At 41.5% G+C, this 26,617-nt stretch overlaps 2 protein-coding genes across 5 annotated transcripts in view; one reads left to right on the top strand and one right to left on the bottom strand.

The window, feature by feature from the left end:
• The first annotated feature begins 704 nt into the window (after positions 1 to 704).
• On the top strand, positions 705 to 20,928 carry Suv39h2 (SUV39H2 histone lysine methyltransferase). Its single transcript, XM_052156198.1, has 6 exons — positions 705 to 1,097; positions 3,149 to 3,294; positions 10,859 to 11,530; positions 13,233 to 13,379; positions 15,825 to 15,954; positions 16,928 to 20,928. Exons 1-6 carry the CDS (start codon positions 854 to 856, stop codon positions 17,032 to 17,034), a joined length of 1,446 nt encoding a protein of 481 aa, XP_052012158.1. The 5' UTR covers positions 705 to 853; the 3' UTR covers positions 17,035 to 20,928.
• The window catches only part of Dclre1c (DNA cross-link repair 1C), a 34,036-nt gene continuing 24,299 nt past the window's right edge, over positions 16,881 to 26,617 (bottom strand). For 2 of the 4 annotated variants that reach the window (XM_052156196.1, XM_052156197.1), the window contains 2 exons: positions 24,824 to 24,918; positions 20,306 to 22,518 (listed from right to left, as the gene is read on the bottom strand). In XM_052156196.1, the coding sequence (XP_052012156.1) occupies positions 21,584 to 22,518; positions 24,824 to 24,918 (1,030 nt within the window). In that variant the 3' untranslated portion in view covers positions 20,306 to 21,583. Of the gene's footprint in view, positions 16,967 to 17,950; positions 18,239 to 20,305; positions 22,519 to 24,823; positions 24,919 to 26,617 lie in introns of those variants that run through there. The other 2 variants (XM_052156194.1, XM_052156195.1) reach the window with 2 other exon arrangements.

Below are 26,617 nucleotides of genomic sequence, written 5' to 3'. Positions count from 1 at the left end.
AAGGCAGCTAGCTGAAAAGGAGACAGGCGTGTGCTCGTGATTAGCATTGACATGACTAGCTTACGGAATTACAGATGGCCTTTTGTGTATAATGGTTCCCCTCCCAGGTTTTCAGATTTACAATGGTAAAACCGACAGCGACCTACGCTTCCCGAGCACATATGGCTAAAACCTGCCCTCAGCTTAAGGCTGTTGATGTTAGTAAGTCCTTGTCCTAACTGTACCTTGTGCAGGGTTGGTTGGAGTCTGACAATTGTCAGGCCCTTCCTTTGAGTCCAGCTGCTACAAGGCCACATCAGCTCATCAGAATCTCTTTTGAGTGATTTAAACAGACTGTATTTCTCCAGGTGAACCCAGCAAGCGTCAGATTTAAGATCCCGAGCCGTGGTGGTGTGGAGTGAAAGTAGTGGGGCTTGGCTGGGTTGAGGTGCTGAGGGTCAGGCGTGGGAAAGAAGCTACGTGCGCACTCTAACCCCGCACAGCCAATTTTGCGGGGGTTTTTTGTTTGTTTTTTGCTTGTTTGTTGTTTGTGGCAGGAACGTCTGGTCTTTGTGAAGAGACTCAAGGCTCCGCTTGGGGGGAATCATTGAGAGCATCCTCCGAAGTCTTAGCGAGTAACGAGCCAGCGAGGGGCGGGGCCAGTTTCCAGGAACAGGCTCCGCCCCCGCCCCGCCCGCCCACTGTGCGGCGCAGGCGCGGTGGCTACCACGGCAGGGGTCGGCCTCCACTGACGTCAGAACGCCTCGCTTCTTACAGCGTCCCAGCTCCGGAGTCCCCCGCGGGCCGGGGCGGGGCGTGTGGCCAGCTGAGTTCCTCTGGCTGACCGCGCCAGTTTGAATGAAAGCTCCGCAAGATGGCGGCGGCCAGGGCTAAGGCTCGGAGCGGTGAGGCTGGAGCGCGGTGTCACCGGGCTCCAGGTACGCCGGGAAGGCCCAAGTCCAGGCGAACGACGAGACGCCGCTGCGTGGACACCCTGACGGCGCGACGCTCACGGCCGTCTGCGGGCAGGAGGCGCGCCGGCTCCAAGCGAGTGAGGTCCAGAGCTCCGCGGGCCGCGATCCTTGGTGGCGAATGTGCACGAGGTGCCTTATTCAAGGGTGAGCAGGAAAGCACACGCGGTAGCGGTCGCCACCTCCGAGCCGGGGGCGTGGTGGGGGTAGCGGGGCTGAGGTGCGGTGCTGGAGAAAGGGAACCCCTGGCGCCTGCGTGCGGGCGGTCCCGGCATCGCCGTGGAGCGCCTGCAGTCACGACCCTGAGCTCCTGGAAACTTAGGGAGGCCGGCTGGAAGTTGCGGGCTATTTCTGAGGATGCTGAAGCCGGGGGCACGCAGTGCGCGTGCGTGCGCTCGACTCGCGCGCCCTTTGAAAGTCTGGGTTGTGCAAAGCCTTCTGGAATGAGAAGGTTGTTCTCCAGCTCTTTCCTCCGCTCCACTCAGATGGTGACACTTTATTACTTTCCCGTAACTCTTGCTTCCTTAAAGCGTGGTGGGGATGGGGTGCTGGGATGATTTTTATAAACGGGATGTTCTAAAATAAGCTAGACAATGAGGCGTTTTCCTCTCAACATTATAGGATGTGGGATTTTGTAAACCAAGTGTTTTTTTTCTAATATTCCGAGATGCTCAAAAATGTAGCGAGGGAAGGTGCGTTATTACACATAACGCTTCGTTATGACGTCTTCATATGAATATATGTACGTTGATCCTATTCAGCACCACCCTCCTTTATAGGTTTGTGGTTTTGGATTCTCGGCTAGGGGTAAAAATGAAAGAAAAACCAGCAAACACTGGTTACATAAACAAGAGGACTCTCCTTTGCAGATGATTAGCATAAGGAGATTAGCATTAGACAAAACAGCCTTAAGATTTTTAGAAGCGATTTATGAGACTTTTTTTTACGGCTTTCTTGCCTCCAAACCACCACACCTAAGCAAATCCATGTATTTTGGCAAATTTGAGGGGAAAATCTTTTTGCAGGTGCCAGAAATGTGAGTTGTTGTTTGTAGTGACTGGAGTTCTGAGGTTTCTGACAATGAAGTCCTTACTTGGGGAGGATGAGGAAGGATTGTGGAAAAATTAGAGCGGTTATGACCTCCCTTCCCGGAAATTTGCCTCAAAACGTTTTTTGCCCACCACTGTGGAGAACTACTAAATACAGCTTGATGAGCTGCAGATACATTTTCTTTGGTCACCTCTGTTTTTCACTTTTTTCACCCACTTTTTTTCAGTGAATCCTATACACAAAAAGATTGGGACCTTTCCAAAGTTGTGTAGCTAGGTGGCCCACCAAGGAGTAGAGCAGAGGACTTTTGATCATCTAGTATTCATCCTCATATTAGCCATGTAGTGAAGTGAGTTACATTTTTCTAGATATCAGTTGTGTAGTTATATTTTTAAAATCAGGGTGGAATACAGTTCATTTCTGGCCTCTGTACAGTTATTGTTTAGTGTGTCTGAATTTCAAGTCTGGCTTCTGGATTATTTCCATCGTGTATTCTGTTTTATAACTGCTGACTTGAAAACTGTAGGAAAGGAGCATTACAAAGCTCACTGTGCTCTCCATTTAAAGAACTCTCTGATTTACGCATGTTGAAAATACATTTCACCATGTGTAAAATATATGAAGCTAAAATCTCTTGCTGTTTTCCAAAATGGGGGGGGGGGAAGTAGGATATGTATTTAACTACAAAACTATATTTCAGATTTAAATTCTTATTATCTGATTAAAAGAAATGAAGTTACTTTTAAATTATGATCATTTTAGAATATATTTTAGGTATATTTCTAACAATATGTCTCACCTGTTAGGAGAAATTATATTTTGTGTAGAATAAAATGGAACAGTAAAAAAAATTACTTTTTTTTAACCTTTACATTTAAATATAACCCTAAGAAATTTTAGATGTGAAATATTTTATGTAGTCAAATAAGAATTGGGCATTGTGGGTAAAAGTGGGATAGATGTCCACTGTACAGTAAACCAATTCACCAAAACTAGTTCTTTATCCTGTAATTTTCTTAAACACATATATGTAGCTTCTTGTCATATGTGTTCCTAGACTATAAAATTGTCAGTTAAGAGGGTTTTTAAGTTTTTGTTTCAGTCTAGTAGCTACTTTATTGGTAAAGAATTCTATTTTCTTATTGTAGCCTGGTGTGTGCCTTGCCTAGTTTCACTTGATACTCTCCAGCAATTATGTAGAAAAGAAAAGCTCACATGTAAATCGATTGGAATCACCAAAAGGAATCTAAGCAATTATGAGGTGGAGTACTTGTGTGACTACAAGGTAGTAAAGGTAAGGCCATGACCAGCCCCTTGGCAGAGACCTGTCCACACTGCAGTGTTTCCTGTTTCTCTAATGTAGAAACAGCCTTCAAAATAAGTCATAGACTTGTGCACATTGCCATCGATTCGGTCAACACTGAGGGGGTTCTGAAACGTCACATGCTCTTGCACTAGAATATTTAGGCTGTTTATATCCTCCTGCATCCAACTCTTGACTGTTTCCATATGGATTACCAGAGCAAACGCGTTCTGTCAGATTGGCTTGTCCTGCGGTTCGTGTTGTTCCTGGATTGTATTTCTGGTATTACTGGAAGGAACCCGGGTTTCAAGCCAGCTGTAGAATATTGAGTGTCCTCCAGGAGCAGCGGCATGTGTATCCTGCTGTCCTGTCAGACTCGGTGCGCTGTAGGTTGTGGTGTCATAGAACAGACTGACTTGCGTGGGCATTTCAATCCATTGTTTTGTAGCTTACAGTGGGAGCAAATGAGTTCTAAGAAGCTATTTTATTTAAACCCTATAATTATATTTTTTCCATAATCCAATTACTTAGAGCCTTCCTCTGAGAAATGGCCATTAATCTCAGTTCTTGCAGATAAATAATCAAGTCCTATTTAAGTTATGTGATTTTTTTTCATCTCTGCTGAGCCCTTCACTTAAGTCCATTTCTTCCTTTGAAATGCTGTCTTCCTGTGGTAGCATGACCTTCCCCAGCTCAGAGATCTTGGTCTAGCATCTCTCCCAACACCCTCAGCATCCTGCGGGAGAACGCGCCTCATCATGGTTAACAAGCCCTAGACTGAGCAGTCCAGCTGAGCTTATCATGTGATCAACTCCATTAAAATGTACTTCTGAGCTGTGCCTGCTGGACCTGGTAGACCTGGAATGCCAGCTACTAGCGAGGCCGAAATAGGAGGCTCACAAGTTCAAGCCCATCTTGGGCAACTTAGACTCCTTAAAACTTAGTTTTAAAAAAGCTTTTAAAGGAAAGTGCAGCTCAGTGTCAGAGCCCTGAAAACATAAAACCCTAATAATGCTCCCAGTCCACACACCCAGAAAAATACCCAGCAAACCCCAAAATTTCTCCTGTTCTCATATTGCTCAGTTCTACTTGACAGGATTTTGCCCTGTGCTGTTTTCTTATTGTGTCTGGGTTCCCCAGGTTTTGCTACTATTTTGGATCTCTCCTCTCCCCTTACCTTGTCACATCCAGCTTCCCCGCCTTCCAAGAGGGGAAGCGTTATCACTCCACTCTCCTCCATCACTAGTTCTCTCTGTCCTCGGTCTCAAAGATGTCACCATTTTCTCACTGTCTCCTTCCTCGAGGCTTTGCCTAAACCTGTGGTTTCTGTTGTATTGAATCCCAGGCTGGCCTTTGAACTCAAAGCCACCTGCTCTAACCTCTTCAGTGCTGGTATTACTTGCAGAATGTATATTTCCAGCTCTTTTTATTAAATACACATTTAAATAATGTATATTTAATCTCTTTTCCACTCGTTTGTGACAGTCAGTAAACTGTATTTACATCTTCTCTGACCTTTGGATATTATCTTCCTTTGGCCTCCCTTCTCTACTCGCACAGATATTTCTTTTATTTTCCTTCTAATTCATTTTAAAATAGTATTTTATCGAGATATAATTTGCTTAAAAGTATACAGTTCAAATCATGGTTTACTCACAGAGTCAGTCAATTTTAGATCATTCTTTCATTACTCTAAACAGAATCTTCAAACCATTATAACCATTGCCGGCCAAATTTCAATTACTCACCCTCAGAGACTGCTAAGTCTATTTTCTGTTTCTGTAGATTTGTGGGAGCCTCCCATTCCCTTCTTCCTCTCCTCCGGCTGTTCCAGAGAAAGACCTCTGTTCTTCTGCTTTGTCACTCTCTGCCTGACTGCTTTGAGACCTGGTCTCTAGATGAACACTGACCTAGGCTGGTAGATAGCAGGTCTCAGCAATCCTCCTGTCTCTGCCTCCAGCAGCACTGGGATTAGATGTGCATGCACCTTTCCCTGGCTTCTTATGACCTCTAGGACTGGAGCTCGGCTCCTCCCTCATCTTTCTGGAGCTGTACTCTTCCACAGTGACCCCTCTCGTCCCTGTCATCCTGGTGTCTGTGTGGAGACTAATACTTGCTTCTTAGTCACTGGCTCCACTTACTTGGAATGATGGAGCGCGGACTGGGCAAGTGTCCTACCACTGACATGTATTCCCTAGCCCTTTATTTTTCATTTTGAAATGAAGCCCTGCTAAGGTAGCCCAGGTTGGCCTTGAGCCCACTCTGAAGCCCAGAAAAGTCTTGACCTTGGAATCCTCCTCACTTTAGCCATCTGAGGAGCTAAGATTTTGTAATCTTGTGTCTGCACTACTGGACTCAGCCTTGAAATATGTTTTTTTCTTTTGGTTTTTCAAGACAGGGTTTCTCTGGGTAGCCTTTGCTATCCTTGAAGTCACTCTGTAGATCAGGCTGGCCTCGAACTCACAGAGATCCACCTGCCTCTGGTTCTAGCGTGCAAGGATTAAAGGTGTGTGCCACCACTGCCCAGCCTGGAATAATGTTTTAAGGCTCATCTCTCTGATAGTGTAAGATCATACTTCTTCCCTTTCTATTGCCACATATGTTCAACTATGTTGCGGCATTACATTTACCGTGGGACAGACAATTTTGAATTGTTTCCATCTGGGGGCTGTTATAATCAATGCAGTTATGATGTTCATATGTAAGTTTCAGTATGGAGATAGTTTTTATTTCTCTTGGAATGGGATTGCTAGGTCCTAAGATATTTTTGTTGAACTCTTTTGGGAACTGCCAAACTTTTCCCCCCTTATGCTCTATACAGCAGGGTATGTGCTGTAGTGTTTCTGTGGCTTACTGTCAGGAGAAGGGCTACATTGTGGCCTTTAGTTACATTTTTCTGGAGGTTAATGATGTTCAGCATCTTTTTCTCATTCTCTTACTGGACATTTGTATCTGTTGTCGTGAACTAATTATTCAGATCCTTTGCTCATTCTAAAAATACTCTTCATGTATTTATTTACTGTGTGTGTTTCTGTGAGCACGTGTGGAAGCCACAGGAAGACCATCCATCTTACCCTTATTCCTCTAGGACAGGTTCTCACGCCAAGCTAAATACATTCCATTTAGGTTATGTTGACTGGCCATTGGGCTCCCGGAATCTGCCTCTCTGCCCTTCCAAACCTAGAGTTACAATATGCAGGATTTGGTAGGACAACTTTGAGTTGGATCTCAGGTTGTCAGGTCTGGAGTAGGTGTGCCTTTCCCTGCTAAGGCATCTTCCTGCCCTGACTTTTTTTTTTTTTTTTAAGATGTTGTGTTGCCCAGTCTAGAACTTGTGAGCTCAAATAATCCCCACACCTTTACCCCTGGAGTAGCTGAGACTATACATGTGAACCACTCCACCCTACTGAGGAAGACTTTGGAGTTATTTTGTGTTGCTGGGAATGGAACCCAGGGCCTTGGATATGTTGAGCAGACATTCTGCTATGACGTTACCCTGCCCCAACAACCAGACTAAGAACAGCGTTGTTAGAAATGGAGTGTTGAACCTCTGTATAGGCAGCAGGGAGATTTGCAGCAATTTGCAACAAAGCACAATAGAGCAGTAAGTGGTTCTGTGGACTTGTATTTTTATAAAATAAACCTTATGCTTTCATCATGAAAGGCAGATTGGAGAGTTCCCAGTTTAGAGGCAGGGAAACAATCTGGAAGGTTATTATGATAATCCAGATAAGAACTGAGAGCCAAAAGTAACTAATCTTCTATAATAGAGATGGGTAGGAAGAAGCCCATCTCCAAGGAGACTCTATGATGGGCTGACTGATTAGAGAAAAGGAATTAACACAGCCGACCTGCTTTTCCGCTTGTGTCAGTAGGTAGATAAGGGTCACCTTGATGAGTCACACAGAAGAGTCTGTTTAGGAGAAGCAGGTGAATTCCTGTGTGTGGGTTGGGCATCAAAAGGCTATTGACTATATGAGCAGCAGGTAATGTCTGGGAATCATCAGCGTATCATTATCGTATCATCAGTGAGGTGAGAAGGTTGCCCAGAGAGGATTAGAGCTGGAGCTACCCAAAAAGTTGCCTGTATGGCATATGGCTTTAGAGCATTTCTCAGTCTCAAAAAGAGAAACAACATATCAATACAAAAAGGGACCGAGAAGCCATGGCCATGAAGAAAGTACTTGGAAAAGAGCAAAACTACAGAGAAGAACGTACACTGACACCCAAGGAGTGACTGTGAAGTTGTGGCTCCTGCTGGAGAGGTCAGGTCACCTCAGGGCAGAAGACTCAGGCTAGGTAGTTAGATTGTAAAGTGGAGTTAAGTGTACTTGTATTTAAGCTTCCCACAGCCATGGTTTCTAAGAATGGTAAGAAATACTGGAGTGGCCAGCAGTGAAGTCAGCAGGTGCCTAGGGTTGGTCACAATTTCTTGTTGGCATATAGCATTGTTCTCTTAACATGCTCAGCTTAAAACTAGACACGCCCACGCCCATCTCTTAACTCTGGCTTCTTTTCTTTTTCTTCTTTTTTTCTTTTTTTGATGCTTCTTTACAAAACCACAGGTTTTGCGTTTATCCAGCCTACCATGTTCATTCATAAAAATAACCTGTCAGTCTTTGACAGTATAGCTTTTTTTCAACTTTCCTCTGTACTTTTTAAAAATTATGTGACTTACACAGATTTCCTTCTTTCTGTTTTAATAGTATAGTTATGTTATTTTGGCATTTAATACTGAAGTGAAAGCACTGATGTTTATTTCACATACTGCCTTTTCTCCCAAAGGGATTTTACACCTAGGATTTTATTCCTAGGTCTGATAAAAGCCAAAAAGCTTTTTAGCTTTTATTTGGAATTGTAGGTTACTGAATTAAATTTGTCTTATAAGTCAGTGGTTTTTATAAAGTAATCTTATTTTTCAAAAATAGAAATCGCTTTTTTAGATTTTAAAAACAAAATATGCTTATAAAATAAGACTACAAACCAGAAATAAAAAATTTCCAAACTGTTGGCTAAAATCAATCCTGTATACTTATGCTTATCAATTCCGTATAAGTATAAATAAGTGTATTTACTGTGCAGAAATTGAGTAGTTACCAATGTGGTAATACATAAACCTTGGTCATTTTAAATACAAGTGCCTTATCCAAGATTAACCAGTTGAGGAAATCATCTGGGCCATGAGCCTCAGTGGTTTTAAGTTTCATTCAGGTGGCAGCTTAATTATGAACTTGTTGCCAGCATTGGGCTTTTATTGTGTTCTGCAGTAAAAGGCCCAGGGTTTCATTGCCTTCTTCTGGGGTCAAAAGTCAACGTTAAGATTTATGGGGACTAGGTGAGTTAAGATAGTGCCAGTTGACTTTCATATCTACTTCAGTGTAAATAGATCTGGTACCAACAGTTCCAAATTATCATTACCTTACTAGAGGAAGAAACTGAGCCTTAGTGAGTCTGTTTGACACACGTTGCTGTATGTTGAGGCCTTCCATTCCCCCTCTCTGGAATGACCATACATACACATTTATGTAAATATAATGTGTATACTACATATCCTTACATCTTAAACACATTTATCAGAAAAAAAACCCAATATATTATGAACAGTTTCCAAAATGAAACTGAGTTTTTCCATTCATAAGAATTACTGATGGATGTGTAGGACATAATAAACATTAAGGTATTGATAATAATGATAAAATAAGTTCACTTGTGGATGTACAACTGTTTGTTTGTTTGTTTATTGTTATTTCATGTGCAGTGGTGTTTTACCTGCATGTATGCTGTGTGTCAGATCCTCTGGAACTGGAGTTACAGATAGTTGTGAGCTGCCGTGTGGGTGCTAGGAATTGAGGAATTGAGTCCTCGGGAAGAGCAGCCAGCTCTTAACTGCAGAGCCGTCTTCAGCCCCCTGTGCAACTATTTTTTAGCGCAATTTGTACTTTAGCAATATGCCAGACACCATAGGGCATTTATTCTGAAGTCACAGGTTACAGTTGGGGTTATAACTGTTTATTCTGAAGTCATGGGTTATAGTTGGAGTTATAAGTCTGGCATGCGTCAGGCCCAGAGTTTAAGCTCTAGAACTATGTGTGTGCTGGGCGGGAGTGGTGGGGGGGGGTAATTAATAGTAAAATAATTATTATGTCTATCCCTGCTTTATATAGTAAAGTTACTAAAATTTTCACAGGCAAACGTATTGCAATAAGTAATAGGTTTTTAAAATATCCACAAGTTCAGAAAATAGCCACCAGTTGGATGGCTTAGTGGGTAGAGGCCCTTGCCACCAAGGTGGGTCCCCTGAATTTGATCCTTGAGACCCACTGGTGGAAGTAGGGAATGGCATGTTATCGTGTACCATGGACCATGGTACACGAGCAACCACACAAGTATACACACAGAAATAGATGTCATGTTAAACAAAATCTAAAAGCAGCAAATGATGTTCAGTCACTTTAATATTTATTTCACATGCATTGGTGTTTTGCCTGCATGTATGTGTGAGAGTGTTGCAACTGGATTTCAGTCGTGAACTGCTGTATGGGTGCTGAGAATTGAACCCAGGTCCTCTGGAAGTACAGCCAGTGCTCTTAGCCACTGAGCCTTCCCTCCACACTTGTTCGATATTTCAAGAACATTTCTGGGCTTTACTTTAGGGCCTGTGGCTATGTGCTAGCTCTTCTAAGATGAAGAACTAATAACTAAAAGGCATCACTTTAGAATTTACTCATATACATAAACTCCTTTTAATCGGGCCCTTAGCAATGACATCTGCTGACCTTACGGAAAGCAAGCAGCCACTGTGTACAAAGAGATTTCAGAAACCATGATGGCCAGTAACTAGGTGATAAAAAGTGGATCTTTGCTGTCCTTCGTGCCTGCTAGCTACTTAAACTACTCATAGCTTTACTAGTCAGCATTCACTAGACTATTAATGACTTGTAGAGACATGAGGTGCACTGCAGTGCACATTTCTTGGTAACCCACATGCATAGTAGTAATTGATTTCAGTAACTGATTCAGTATCTATAAAATATTTCAACATATAGTCATTTTTAAAGGTAAAGATAACTTGTACCCCCCACCCCCATTTACTTTCTTGAAATTCAGTGCAGTATTTATACACAGAGTCTATCATTTGAGAGTAGCCATATTTCAGGTTCTTATTAGCTACCTGTGGCTAGCAGTGATTTACCCAGCTTATCTTTAGAACATCTAAGGGATGCTTGGCTGTGACACCGAGGATATAAGTGTCCATACCTTTAGAGAATGTATGCAACCACAGTAGCCATATGAGCCTAGTGTTTGCTCTGGGACCACCTGTTTCCATGATCAGGGTAAATACTTTGTTTGACCTAATACTATTTGGTAAAGCAGTCAAAGGTTTCAATGCCTCTATCTTTAACTCATTGGCCTGTTGTCAGTTGTTACAGTCCACTAAATTCTGTGTTTCACATAGCATAGAAAAGTTTGTTTTGTATGACTCATATTTTGAATTAAGAGAAGTGCCATTACAGAGACTGTCATAATTGATTTGTGTTTTCTTTTCTGTTTGAAGGGTGTGGAATATTATCTTGTAAAATGGAAAGGCTGGCCAGAATCTACAAATACCTGGGAGCCCTTGAGGAACCTCAGGTGCCCACAGCTCCTGCAGCAGTTCTCTGATGACAAGAGCACTTATTTATCTCAGGAAAGGAAACGCAAGGGTGTCACTTCAAAAGACAATAAGAAATCCTTGCAACCTGCAGTTGCTGAGTATATTGTACAGAAAGCTAAGCAAAGAATAGCTCTGCAGAGATGGCAAGATTACCTCAACAGAAGGAAGAACCACAAAGGGATGATATTTGTTGAAAATACTGTTGACCTGGAGGGCCCCCCTCCAGACTTCTACTACATTAACGAGTACAGGCCAGCTCCTGGGATCAACTTAAACAGTGAAGCTACCTTTGGTTGCTCGTGTACAAACTGCTTCTTTGAAAAGTGTTGTCCTGCGGAAGCTGGAGTTGTTTTGGCTTATAATAAGAACCAACAAATTAAAATCCAACCAGGCACTCCCATCTATGAGTGCAACTCAAGGTGTCGATGTGGACCTGACTGTCCCAATAGGATTGTACAAAAAGGCACACAATATTCACTCTGCATCTTTAGAACTAGCAATGGCTGTGGCTGGGGTGTAAAAACCCTTGTGAAGATTAAAAGAATGAGTTTTGTCATGGAATATGTTGGAGAGGTACATTAAATTCATCCTATGCATATGAGCTTTACACTTTCTAACTTATTAATGTAAATATTTGGTATATTTTGATGTTATTTACAGATATGTAGAAATTCATTTTCAGGTTTAGGAGAAAGGTTCATTGGCATAGTTAGAAATGTAAAACTTCATGTGAGCAGATATATAATATAATAAGTTAATAGTTATCATTCATAGCCACTGACCAAAGCATATTTTTAAATATAATTTTAAAATAATACAACTATATTTACACAAAGTCCTAAGAAGGAAGTCATACATGCTACCTACATACATGCTGACATTGAAACTTTGAAGTTACATTATTTCATTATTTGGCCCAATATGATTAAATTTCTTTTCCTATTTTGTATCAACATGATGGGCATTACAACGTAAAACATGCTTTATGGGTATTGTGAAATATGTATAAGAACCACTTATTATCAAAAAAAACACTAACCTAAACTCTGGCCACTTAGAGCTGCAGACCATTCTGATTACCAAATACTAGCATATTTACTTTGATAAATATTATATGCATAAATATTAAAGTAGTGCCCCCCTGGGATACAACCTAGCATCTTAGTACATTAACTCTCTAATCTTTAACTCTGTGGAAGAGCAGTTCTCTCCATTATTACAAATGAAGAGACTGAGGCACAGAGACTTAGTTTAACTACAGCACCCAGATTTAGCTGCTGTGTATCACTTGACCACTGTTGGAGTCTTCAGCCAAACTAATAAGGAAGCTGTAGTCATAAGACGAGAACTGCAGGTAACGTGGTGACAGGGATGGACCTAGCCAGTGCCTGGTATGTCTCCTGCTGCTTCACCCCCAGCCCACGGCCCACATCATAGCCCAGAGCTAGGATTTTTGAGCTGAAGCATTTCTTAACTATCTTCTGAAAAGTAAAGTTTTCCAAATAGTTCATTATATGTTAAACACAGCTGTCTCTTATATAACCAGTATCCATTTGTTCTTGTTCACAGATAGGAACAATATGCCTTTAGAGCAGTGGTTCCCAACCTGCCGGTTGTTGCCCCTTTAGGAGCTGAGCAAACCTTTGGCGGGGTCGTATATCAGATATCCTGCACATCATATATTTACATTACAATTCATAACAGTAGCAAAATTAGTTATGGAGTAGCAACAAAAATAATTTTGTGGTTGGGGGTCACCACATCATGAACTATATTAAAGGGTCGCATCACTAGGAAGGTTGAGTGCTTTAAGAACATACTGAGAATACAAACTCTTGTAAAGGTAGTCTTCTATTCATCTCTGGCCTGTATCGCATAAGTGGATAGCTTCTTGCACAACCTGATAATAATGAAGTATCGTGCTTCAACTCACCTCAAACTCTTTTCTGAATCTCTTAACCTATCACTTTCCATCATTTATAATACTTTTTCCTATATATCTTTTATTTAACTAAATAATAGATAAATAAGATAGAAGAAACTTGAATTTCTTTTTAAATATTTGTATCAGTGTTAATAGCTTAATGTTTCTTTGGTTCCACAGTACTGTACTATTCTGTGGTTTTGCAGAACATAGTTTCACCTGTACTTCTGTGTGAGAGACTGCGGTAGAAAGAACTTTAGAGGTCAGAAGTTGGAGAGATCCTATCATAAAAAGAGAACACTGTAAAGCTATAGTTGTCCTGTTTTGTTTTGTTGTTTTGTTTCTCCTTAGGTGATCACAAGTGAAGAGGCCGAGAGACGGGGACAGTTCTATGACAACAAAGGGATCACCTACCTTTTTGATCTGGACTATGAGTCTGATGAGTTCACGGTGGATGCAGCTCGATATGGAAATGTATCTCACTTTGTGAATCATAGTGTAAGGAACCCTCAGAGATAAGACGGTTCACATCAGTGCTGCCGGGATGATTGTTTGCCTCAGCTGAGGAATAATCACTTTTACACAGCCATTCGTACTATTTTAGTATAAGGGCTTCTGTTAGATCATGATATTATCGCTGTAATATGAACATACATATTGAGGTGTTTGACAACTACTAGGTTCTAGAACAGTCTTTGTATCTGATTTCATTTAAACTTTCCAATAACTATAGCTAACTTGATAGAAGGAGATTAACAAGCAAGGGAGTTAAGTAAAATGTTTTTAAGAATATTAACAAAGTTATCTTAATAAACTTATCTTAACAAAGTTAATACAAAACTTTTTAAGTTTATAGTAGTCCTTCACCTTATCCACATTTTACTTTCCAGTTTCAGTTGCCTACTTAGCTGTGGTCCAAAAATACCCAGTGGAGATTGCTAGAAATCATTCATTCTAAGTTTTAAGTTTGCTACCCTGTCTAGGAGTTGAAATCTCCTGCTGTTGATGTGTTCCATTCCTAGTGTATAGACACTATATATGCTACCTAACAGTCCCTTAGTAAGCCTTTGGATCACCAGGCTAATCACCAGAGTGTCACACGTGTTCACGTATCCGTTTTACTCAGTAACTGCCCAGAAGCACACGGTTAGTAATGCTAGCAGTTTGGACTGGCCACAGTGATTCCTTAAAGCCGCAAGGTGAAAGCACAGTGAGATATTTCATAGAGAGGGAGGGCCACTCACATAACTCTGTTTCTGTCAGTAGTTAATCTCTTACTGTGTCTGAAGGAACGTTAACTTACTATAAGTATATATAGGTAGAACAAAACCCTTGCATATATATAGGGTGTGGTACTCTGGACAGTTTCAGGCACCTGCTGAGGATCTTGAACAATTCTTCGATAGATACAGCTTAAAAGTAACAGGGTTGGGTTTGTTTGTTTGATTTTGTTTTTAATGTCATTATGTTAACATTTTAAAGTAAAATTTAAGGATTTCTAGATCATTCAAGCATTTAGGATTACTTCTCTAAATTATAAATTAATATTATTTAACTTTTAGTTGATGTTTGGAAAACATAGATCTGCAGTCTTTTTAAAGATTGTGTGTGTGTGTAATTAGAATAATTATCTTAAAATTGGCACAGTGGAACTCAAAATTTTATATTACATAGTTTCATTATTCAAGTACCAGGCAGTAAGGCCAGGAGGTTGGTCCTGTTGCCATTTTATGTCTGCATGGTGGATAACGAGACATAGCTTAGAGGGTGTGTCACAAAGCTGACCTTAGAAGATGCAGCCAACCAAGTTAACTGCCTGGTCACTGCTTACCACAGTTGTGTGTGTGAGTCACAGTGAAATGTGAGAGACCATCAGGACTCCCTCTTTGGTTGTGTGATTTGTTTAAATGTTTGTTTTAAATAATTTCTTCTTAATGATAGCTTTGAGATTTAGGGATTCTTCTGTATCCCAGGGGATTAGTTCCAGGACTTCCTGCAGATATCAACATTCTTACAAGTTCCTTATGTTAAATTTGAGACATCATAGCCCACATAGCCTCTTTTACACTTTAAATCATCTATAGATTACTTCTAATGCCTGATAGAATACAAAGTTATACTGTATTGTTAAGGATTAAGGGCAGGAACACTCAGTCTGTACATGGTCAGGACTCTGGTGTGATTTTCGTTTTTAGTAAATTCTTTTATAATCTATAGTTATTTGACTCTGCAGTTGGTTGAGTCCAGATGTGGGTCCCTTGAAATACAGACCAGCTCAGCTGCCCACCACAGCCATCACCATACCCAGCATGGCTCATTAGATCTTTTGCATATGTGTAGTTTAGTGTTATTGAAATACTGAACAGTTCCAAATAAAAGTTTAAGTAATGAAATTATGCAGTATAAAATTTGAGTTCCATGGTGCTGGCTTTATTTTAAAATAATTACTCTAGCCAGGTAGTGGTGGTGGTGGCGGCCATGGCAAGCTTTTAATCCCAGCTCTTGGGAGGCAGAGGCAGGTGGATCTCTGTGAGTTTTGAAACCAACTTGGTCTCAACAGAATGAGTTCCAGGATAGCACAGAGAAACCCTGTCTCCCACTCTATTTAACACATACACACACACACACACACACACCTTACTGAAGTAGTTATAAGTGAAATGCCCATGTTATAATGGAAATTGGATTAAAATTCTCCAGGAAAAAAAAAAAGCTGAAACAAAATCTCATTAATTGTGGAAGCAACATACTGGATATCTGACTTCTTATATCTTTTTGTTCTTGTATGGATGATTAAGATCTTATACATGAAAACTGTACTTTGAGTGTACATGCAGTTGCAGGAAACTTAAATGACCCCGTGGGCGTTAACAGTTGTATATGGTACATAGAAGGCACCTTCCTCGAAGTTTTATTTGAACAGGTTTTATTGTTCTTTTTTAGTGTGACCCAAATCTCCAGGTGTTTAGTGTTTTCATCGATAACCTTGATACTCGGCTGCCTAGGATAGCATTGTTCTCTACAAGAACCATCAAGGCTGGAGAAGAGCTGACTTTTGACTATCAAATGAAAGGTACGGTTTTTAAGAATAATCTTCCTGGTGTTGGTCTCAGAACAACAATGCAAGCAAGTCTTTGGATCATGGACCAAACTAACATTGAAGATGAAAGAAATCAGTAGGGAGGAGTATCAACAAAAAAAATTATGTATGGAGATGATGAGCTACACTATGCTCATTTTAAAAATGAAAAGAAATTGTGGGAGGAAGACTTAGTCTGATAACTAAAACTAGCTCTCAATCTCTCTTCCAAGTCATCTCAGCCTGCCTTTTCTCGGGACTTCCATTTTAGAAACTTGACTTATAACATTAATAAAAATATAGACTACAGTTTTCTAACTTTTACTCAAAGATATATTGACAGAATTAGCAGTATTATTTCAATCACATATGAATTCTATTCCTTCTTGAGTCTGGCTTTTTCAAGTGCTTGATTCTGTTGGCTGTATTGTGATTGTAGTGATCGTCTGTGAACAGTGTGCTTTGCCTGCTGTTACTACTTTGCTTGGCTGTGCAGTTAGTGACATGTAAAAAGAATGTTTGTGCATTGGACTTTCTCAGTAAATATCATCACAACAGATATTCTGACTAGTGTATACCATCTTTCAAGATAGCTCAGAATAGTCATAGAAGTACAAAACTATTTCCTTGGAAGTTAACCAACACCTTGAGAAAGTACACATTTACTATGCAGCCCTGGCTGTCCTGGAACTCACTGTGTAGACCAGGCTGGCCTCAGACTCAGAGATCTACCTGCCTCTACTTCCCAAGTGCTGAGATTCAAGGCATGTGCCACCATACCCAACTAAAGTAAAGTATCCTCTCTTTTTAAGATAAAGATTTGCGTGTGCCACAGAGGCCAGCAGCTGGAATTTGAGCCTAGGGAGGTGCCTGACTGGAATGCTGGGAGTGAACTCTTGGTCTTTACCTGCCGAGCCATCTTCCAGACCCTGTTCTCAAATATATGTTTCTCTTCCTCTATTTCCAGGTTCTGGAGAATTCTCTTCAGACTCTATTGATCACAGCCCTGCCAAAAAAAGGGTCAGAACCCAATGTAAATGTGGAGCTGAGACTTGCAGAGGGTACCTCAACTGAAATTTCAGGAAATGGAGCTCATGATATTTTTTTGTTTTGTTTTTCTTCTAACAACTGAAAAAGTATTTGGGACTCCTTTCTATTACCTATGTATTATATTATATGATGTTGCCAAGTATATTACTGTTGATTCTAAAAAAGACTGCAGGGCACATGAACGGTAGATATTTGATGGGTTCATGGGAAGTGAACTACGTATGTCACCATTTGCTTACTTGGGAAGTCTGAACAGACAGTTGTCCCCGTTAGTGATGGAAAAGCAAGGCAACCAGTTATTATGGAACCTTTATCTTGACTCAAACAGATAATTCAATTTAGGCAAATGTATAAATTTTATTTTTTTACTAGATTGTTTCTGTTTAATACTCAACTGATCTTGTATCAGAGACAAATAAGTGATGCTGAATTTTTTTACTATATTTTCTACTTTTACATTAAAACATTGGCATCTTAATGATATATTTCAGGTGTAAAAAATGTGAAAGATTTACTTTTAGCTTGAGCTTATTTTGAAGGAATAGATACCATTACAAAGGTTGTATGTCTGAACCTGAAATTCTTAAAAGATGTTTTTAGTTGCATAGAAGAGAAGTCTTTAATCACCTCTAGAAGTCTATAGTGGCTGGCCATTGTGCTTCTGTGAACAGACAGAACAGTGACTAGAGAGCTCATAGGAGGGCCAGGCAGAGCAAAGGAGTATAGAGTGAACCACTCAGCACGTGTGAGGTCCCCACTGAGATCCCTGAGGGGCACACAACCCCACGCAATGTAACTGTCACTTCCAGGCAGTGCAATTACTCTCCACTAAATACTTTTGTATTTTGTGCATGCCCTTGAAAAGCAAGCTATATTTGAACAGATATTTGTTTTATACAAGAAATTTTTTTAGATAGGATAAAACTTAGCTTGGCCAGAGTTATGTCTGATTGAACTTTTATTAACTTCCGGGGATCAGATGGGATTTTTCCCTGTGTAGTAAAACCCAAAAAAGAAAAACCTTACTTTCATCATTCTGGGTCTGGGGGTTCTAATCATGGTGTCCACGGTGAAGACAAAACAAGTGCGGCAAATAATCCCAGCTTTTGGTCTCCTAAGGCTGTCCCAAGCTCACTGCTCCACGCTTTAATAGACTGTAATAGCTTAAGTAAAATGAACTGAATTCAAGTCCTCAGCATCCATGGCCTTTGTCTCCCTCCACTTTAACCTGTTGTGAGAGAAGCTGCAGTGTTAGTCAGAGTATTGCCTCCACGGGCTGCTTGTCCACAATACATAGTGTACTGTGTTTGCATGCTTGCGGCCTCATGGGATGTCTGCTACCCAAAAAAATATAAAAAGAAAAAATATAATTTTAAATGGCATTTCTTTTGTTTTCTTTAAGAATCAATCTTAAAAGGATTACAGGTCTGTTTTTCTACTCCACCAACCCCCATGGCCAAGCTCACCTTGACTTATTCTCGGAAAGATTTAAAAAAAAAAAAAAAGAAACCAGTGTTTGACTGTCTAGATATTTTGGCCTTATTTACTGTTTAGGTTAAAAGGAAACTTAGGAGGGCAAGAAGGAAAAAAATATGTTTAATAAATATGTGTCTTTGTTTTGTGCTTAATAGAAATTTAATGGGCCCTTAGATTTTGTGGGGAATGGATAGGCCTTTAGACAGAGTATCTTATAGCTCAGGTTAGCCTTGAATTTGCTGTATAGGTGAGTATTATCTTGAACCCTTCGATCTTTCTGCCTCTACCTCCCAGTGCTAGGATTACAGGCATGTGTCATCATGCCTGACTTGAGATGTTTACCTTTAAACAAACACATTTCATTCTGAGTTCCATACATATGATAGACTTGGCTTTCCTTTACTATCCCATTACTCTGTCCTGCCTCTCACCATCCCCCCATCACTATCCTGCCGTGGTCTCTTAGAGTCACCTCATGTTAGCTGTTTATACATGGTGGGTGGGCGTGCGCGCACGGACACACACGGAGACACACACACACACACACACACACACACACACACACACGAGTGCTTCGTCGTTGCTGTGATAAAAGTGATCAATTCAGCTGTAGTTTGATTCCTCAAGTCACATGTCCTAAGTATATGCTGTCTTTAGCAACACGTTCTTGGAAACTTATGAGCGGAGGCTGTAGTGATGTAGGAACGCTGCTTACTGCCATGCTCCCAGACTCGTGCTCAGCTAGGTTTTCTAAGACAGCTCAGGCCTATCTGCCTAGGAGTGGTCCTGCCCACAGTGAGGCAGACCCTGCTACATCAATTACAATTAAGGAAATACACACACACACGCTACAGGCCAATTTGATGGAACTAGTTCCTCAAATGAGGTTACTTTTTCCCAGGTGACCCCAGGTTTTTCAAGTTGTATAAGGTATATACAATCATTTTGCACTTGATTCTTCTGTAAAGTAAAAGTGGCTAGCCTTTAGAATTCTGGGATGTATCTTGGTATTTTGAAATGTTTTTAACCTTTGCTACTTTAGAACTCTTGAAGAATGAAGTAGCCACTACAATCAGTGCTACCTGTTTTAATGCTATATGTAAAGAACTTTCCTTATACAACCTGGTGCTGGAGCATGGACTCTAAATCCTGTGTGTGTGTGTGTGTGTGTGTGTGTGTGTGTGTGTGTATGTGTGCCTGCTGTGTCGCTTACTAGCTATGTGAACTAACCTGTGTGCCTTAGTTTCATGCCTACCTCAAAGTATGGCTTCACAGATTAAAGCTTTATAAGTGTGTTTTTAATCACAGAATAAACACCGTGTATAAAGATCTATTGTTCTGTACTTGAAACATAAGCTGATGATCAGGTATATTGATCTAAATCTACTCTATTCTTAGCTCTTGACCTCTTCCAGCCAGTGTCCATGCCAGACTTAAGACCTATACCATGAACATCACAATTATAAAATGTTACAAGTACACGCAGAACAATGTTTACAGCCATGTTCCGGATGCTTACCTTGGATCATGAAATATCCTATTAAAAAGTTGGACTGAGTGTGGTTCAGTAAAATAAGAATTAAGTTTTGAGTACTAGTGAATATATACAAATGGAGAGTTATATGTACATATATTCTAAGTCCCACATATATTCTACATATATGCTAAGGTTGGTTCCAGTAATTCTGGATCTAATTATTGTATAGCAGTTACAGTCTGTGATATTCAGTTTAACTGTCAAATTGTAAAACTTCTTTTAAACTTCCTTTATGTGGTGTGCCTACATCTTTTCCCTTGATCTGTAAAATGTCAGCTAAAGTGCTTATGAAAATGTTTATAAAGCTTTATTAATCCATATACATCAATACAAAAGCATTGTACTCTAAGGCACTTTAACAATTCACAGAACATGTTAAGCATTGAAGTATCTTCCTTTACATTCTAACTGTTGTGGCTCCAATGGTGTCATTGTATTGGGAACAGTTTTATGTCCTGAAACAACCTCTTGCTACGTTGTCCAGGCTTGACCTCCAACTCAAGTCCCTCTGGTCTCAGCTTCTAGAACGCAGCTTTGCCCAGCCTGCGGGTAGCTTTCAAGATTTGTTTTATGTATGAGCCTTTTGCCTGTCTGTATGCCTGCGCACCACATGTGCATGGATCCTCTAATGCAGTTACAGTTGTGAGCTGCCATGTGGGTGAGGGGACAAACCTGGGTCCCTCACAACCACCAAGTGCTCTCAGCTGCCTAGCCATCTCTCTAGCCCTGCCCCAGGTTTTTATGTGACAGAGGTTAATAAGGTTCTGGGTTCCCCCTTCTATCAGTTGTCTATAATAAATCCCACCTTTATTCTTCTAGACTGCTTGTATCTTGGTGGAGGAGTGGACCTTGTATACTTGGGGATGTATTCTGCTGTGAAGTAAAATACTCTTTATCAGATCCAATTGGTGGTGGTGGTCAGTTCTTGTCTTACTGATTTCCTGTGTGTGCACTGGTTCTCTAAGAGAAGCATGGGAGATGTTATGTATCTGTATTATTTGGTCTCTTTTGTGGAGGGCAGTACTGGGAACTGAACCTAAAGCTTCATACAGTCTAGGCAAGACCCTTACCATTACATCTTCTTGGTGAGTTAGACTTTTTGTAGGGGATGATGTCAGCTTCTACTGTATCACTCTGGCTTTCTTAACACATTTACAGGGTCTGTCCTTTACCGTCAACTTTCACATCATTGTGTTTTCTATAAACAGCACATAGTTGGGCTATGTTTTTCCTGGACTCTGTCTTTTCATAAATCTTTTTACATCATTTGCATTGAATGTAATTATATGTTTAGATTTAGTTCTACCATCTTATGCAATGCTGTTTTTGAGCCTGTTTCTCTTTTCTTTTAGGTCATTTGAGCATTCTTTTAATCTTACATGTTGATCTTTGATGTGTCACTCTGTGTAGGGTTTTTAGTGGTTGTTGATCTAACAAGTGTGTCTACCCTCTGCACATCCATCCGCAGCTATGGATGCTGTCAGTACTTTTATGTCTATTACTGTGCTACAACAGCCAAAGGCTGGGTGGACATCCTTGCTAGAATGAGAGTTTTATTTCTTAAATATCTACAAGTGAACATTTTCTTTTTTCAACAACTATACTCTCACCTGTTGCCAATTTTCCATATAAGTACTGCAAATGCTCTGGCTTAGGACGCTCAGCTTCTGGCGTTGAGGGGATTTCAAAATCAGAGGAGCTCTGTGAGTCTGCACATGTGCTGCTTAGTGATTTCTCAGGTGGGGTCTCTCTGCCACTCACAGTGTCTAGTTCTCCACTACAAGGAACTGCATTTACTTCAGATCTGCTTTTCAAACCACAGCAAGTATCTTGTGGACAGAGTGCATCCTGTTCTATCTGAGAGGCAGAAATACTCTCTTTGATTTTTGGTTTGTAGGTACCCTTGTTCAGAGAGGTACTATCCCCACCACTTTTCTCTTGGGAAGATAACAAAACAGTATCACACTGGCTGTCCCAGCCTTGACTTCCTTGATCTGTTATGTGGGTTGACTGAGATGAATTCTGGGAAGAGATATGGGTGGATTCTCCATCAGACTCACTGCAGAGCTTTGGTGAGTCACTGAAAAGCTTTGGTGACTGAGATCCCCCTGTCTCTATGGAGGAAGGTAAGTTTTCCAAACATTCATCTGCGATTTCATGTTTTCTTTTGAAGAATACTTCCCACTGTGGTATGTCCTCATCTAGATCAGCATTTTGCTGGGGGAGGGTCTCGGGGCCCAGACCTCCCTGCAGCGAGGGTGGGGTTTCTAGCTCTTCTTCACTGTCACTGTTGGATTCTTCACAGTCAATAAAGTTGGCTAAAGAAAGGTTCCGCATACTCTCTGCTTTGCCACATCCAGGGCTTTGTCTCAGTTCAGGCTGGTCTAGCGGTAGTGCCGTCATTGAAAATACCTCAGGGTGAAGAGTTAGCTGGTACGGAACTTTGTGCCTTAAAGGAGTTGGTAGAGGGTCATCAAAGAGATCATCATCTTCCTCTGAAACAAAACAGTCATGTACAGAACAAGGAAAGAGGAAGTAGAATTGTATAAAACACAAGTGCCAGTCTTCACAAAAGGCTGCTATTCGTTGAGAATATAGGCCAGAACTTAAATTTGAGTGACCACTATATTTCACAGGGCAACATCTGTGATGAGTATGTGCCCATGAGTAAAGTGCCCAAGAAGGGTTGCGGTGCCATATCCCTGGAGTTGGAGTTAGAGGCAGTTGTGTGGATGCTGATTTAAGACTACCTGTGTGTGTGGACAACCCATAGAACATTTTACGAACTAAAGAATATGAGGCCTGGTTAACTACCTTGTGGAGAATGAGCTATAAACCCACAAGTCTAGTTCCAGACCCTCTGTTCTCTTTTGCGACTGTGTCACCTATCCTGAATAAGTATAGCTACCCCTACCACCACCACCACCACCACCCATCAAAAAAGCCTCTCTACTGCAAATGGATCATCACAGAAAACCACTGGACACAATGCAGAAATCAACTGTGCATACCTACACCACAGTTCCTGCAACTATGGCTCAGGAAATATTGGGGAAGGGAGTGCAGAAAGACTATAAATGAGCCAAAATACCAAAAGGTCTGTTGTGAGATAGTCTCCTAGAATCGGCTGTGTGAGCAGGACGGGACAGCAGCGTCAGCTGCCATGTTAATGTGCAAGGGGGAGACTGTGCAGTGTCCTGCACCTAGACAAGGACTACAGACAACTAATGACTGCTAGCAAGAGGAGGATGAGCCTCTCCAGAGACGAGCCAGCCCCCTATTATCCAATGCAAAGTTGTCAGCCCTGAAACCATTTCTACAAACCCAAGTTTTATTTCTATATAGTTGTATATGTGTAATAATAAGAGGCTATCAATTTGAGGGGGATGTGGGAAGGGCTGGAGAAAGAGGGAGACTGATGTAATTCCAGTTAAAGGCATATTTTAAAAATAGTTTAAAACCCACTCAATAAAATCAGTGACATACATGGCCTAAAATACACATATTGCTTCTATTATGTATTAGGTACATATATGTCTAGTAGAGATTTCCACCAGGTTGTTTCACCCCTGTAAAGATGCAAAGTGATGTGAATTATCACTGTGCTACACATTAGTAAGGAATGGCAAGCACAGGAGTGTAGAAAGGGCAGAACCAAAGACGACATATGTGGAAAAGGAAAATCACAATTAGAAATGAGCATTCATCAAATACTTAAGCCAGTATTTCAGTCCAAACCAAAAAAGGGGAAAAAAAAAAGAGAATCAGTAGGTGCCTAAAAGGACCAGATTTCCTTTTAAGGAAGACGACTGCTGAGTCCAGTGTGCCTCTAAGGAAGTTCTTGGAGTCATCAGGTGGGACCCAGTGATACCCGTGGAGTCTTCATAAAGCAGCAGAGGCCCCCAGCTCTCAGGCACCCTCTCTCCACTCTTTTCACCCATGAAGGGAAAACCATGTAAACACAAGATGGCGGCCAACTATATATAAACCATGAAAACAGCTTCACTGAAGCCTACATTACCAGTCTTTTGTTCTTAGACTTCCAGCTTCCAGAACTATAAGAAATCAATCTGTTGGACTGGACAGGTGGCTCAGTGGTTAGGAGCACCTGCTCTTACAGCAGACCCAGGTTTCACGCCTAGCGCCTACATGGTGGCTCACAATCACTAGACCTCGAATTCCAAAGCTGGATGCTTTCTGACCTTTGAGGGTCCCAGACACATGTGTATGACTTTGGAAGCAAAAGTCATACACATAAAACTATCCAAGGTAATTTGAACTTAGAGTCTAAATAAGTACAAATATAAAAGCAAAAATGGAAGATAGGCCTGGTTCAAACCCCAGCCCTATCACTTCCTGCCAGATGAGGTGGGGGTCTAAATTCCAGTATTCTCTTTGGCAAACCCATATTGGTGTCACTTGTACATTTGTTTACAGGTTAAGCTATAATTTCTGTAGAAGATGGAGCTTAAGGTCAGAGGCAGGCAGATTTCTGAGTTCAAGGCCAACCTGATCTACAGAGTGAGGTCCAGGGCAGTTAGGGCTATACACAGAAACCCTATCTTGAAAAAAAAAAAAAGTTGCTTGCCCAATAAATAGCATCCTTCTCCAGTGAGGAGTCACTTATGGCATTCCACCAAAGGATAAATCCTCACTGCTCCGGCTGAGCAGAACCAAAGGCAGCCAAGTCTCTCTCCAGCATCTGCTAATGTAGCAAACATTCCCCAGGGTGACAACAGCCTGCCTCACAGCCCACAGCAGGCCTGGGGCATACGTCAGGAAGCCCAGAACCATTCTTACCTGAGTCAAGGTGGATTGTTCGAGCTCTCTTCAATTTTCCAAGTGGTTTGTACTTTGGTTCAGCACTTTGGGAAGATCGGCATAGAGGCTTTAAACTGACATAAATCAGAACATTTGAAAAGTTTACTTCTCTACTTTGGGGAAAGCTGATAAAGCATAAGCGACACGTACAGAGATTACAACAAGCCACAGGGAGATCCCGTGAGCATGCGGGAGGCAGGCAGTGCTTAACAACGATCCTGAAAACAGTATCACAGCATCACGGGCCATGGAAGCAATTCAGGAAAGAACTCTATTCTAAGACAGGGTCAAGGACCCAGTGACACCTTCTCATCCAGAGAGTAGAGGCAGGTGCTGCTTCCCTATTAATGGCCCTTCCTTCCCTCTCCCAAGAATCCCACAAACTTCATCTCCCAATTGCAGAGCCACCGACTGAAGGCTAGAACACGGAAATAACACCCTCACTCTAGCCATTTCATGGCAACCTGCCAGACGCCTTGAGGATCATAGCCTACACAGCAGATAACAAGAGCCCTGACGTGTCCGTCCTGACATCTAAGTTGGCCAGACTTCTTTCTATTTGTCATCCCTATTCCCATGTCTAGGATATTCCCTGGATCTGTCCCATTGGACGCCTCCAGAATATGTTGTTGCTGCTTCTCTCTGGAGCCATTTCATGCATTCTCTTTGGGTAACTCTCCACCCACCAACTCAACTGCCTACATCAGACTGCCCAGTAGAAATGCAAGGAGAGCAGAGCTCCAGTAGAAAATTAAGGAAGAAGAGCCAGAAAGTGAGATGCAGGTTCTGACTGGGGGGTGGGGGGGGGGGGAGCAGGAGGAGGGGAGGTAAAGTGTTAGTGGCCAATTCTGGTATAAAATGTATGTAGAGAATATACATTTTAACAAGCACTCCAAATGATTCTAAGTATATACCCATTTAGATCTACAAGACAATCTTAACTCTCAGCAAGCAGATCAAGTTCTTAACTCTTGACTTGCTAGCCAGCATGTTGCTTTCTTTGGACTACCATGCTGTTTTGGCTTCTAACTCACAAGTCTACTAAAACTGCAGTGAGTATCCTAAGTACCTCATCACCAAGGTAACCAGTCCTTGAACTAGGTCACTCTTTAAAGAAGATTTTGTTTGTATTACTGTATTTATGCATGTGTCCATCCCATGTTTGAGGGTGTAGTTCCATGGAGGACAGAACAGGGCCCTGGGCGCCCTGGGGCTGGAGTCACAGCTGGCTGTGCACCTCTGCATGTGGGTCCTCAGGAAGAGCTTTTAACCCAGCCATCTCTCCTGCTTACCAGAATTAGCCACCAACACCTCCTTACACCCCCTCCTCCCACTTCCCTCCTCCTGCTTCCCCTCCCCCGACTGTCAGAAGCTACATCTCACTTTCTGGCTCTTCCTTAATTTCCCACTGGAGCTCTGTTCTCAGCCTGGTTAGCATTCTTCATGCTTTCCTGGTGATTTTGTCCTTTGGGTTTCCGTTTTTGCCCTCAGTGCCAACTCTAAATTTCTGCTTCCTACTTGTCTGGCCCCAAGAAATCCCTTTTCCCAAAGTCTGGCATTTATAGATAAAAGCCAGCATCCCCTGGGGGGGGGGGGGGGTTGAGAAAATAGCTTCTACCTGCTAAAAGGAAGTTCTCTCACTTCTAACTCTTCCATTAACCCTCTGGGTGCTGTTAGCACTTCAAGGTCGATGTGCTCCAGACTCCTGCCTGAGTCACAGGCTCCCTTCCTCCCAGGTACCTGGTTCCTTTTAAAACCCGGGCAATCACCCCT

The sequence above is a fragment of the Apodemus sylvaticus genome, chromosome 14 (genome assembly GCF_947179515.1).
Source record: "Apodemus sylvaticus chromosome 14, mApoSyl1.1, whole genome shotgun sequence".
In the NCBI taxonomy this organism is placed as follows: domain Eukaryota; kingdom Metazoa; phylum Chordata; class Mammalia; order Rodentia; family Muridae; genus Apodemus; species Apodemus sylvaticus.
The sequence above is the reverse complement of the archived record's forward strand: the minus strand, read 5'-3'. Positions and strand labels throughout refer to the sequence as shown.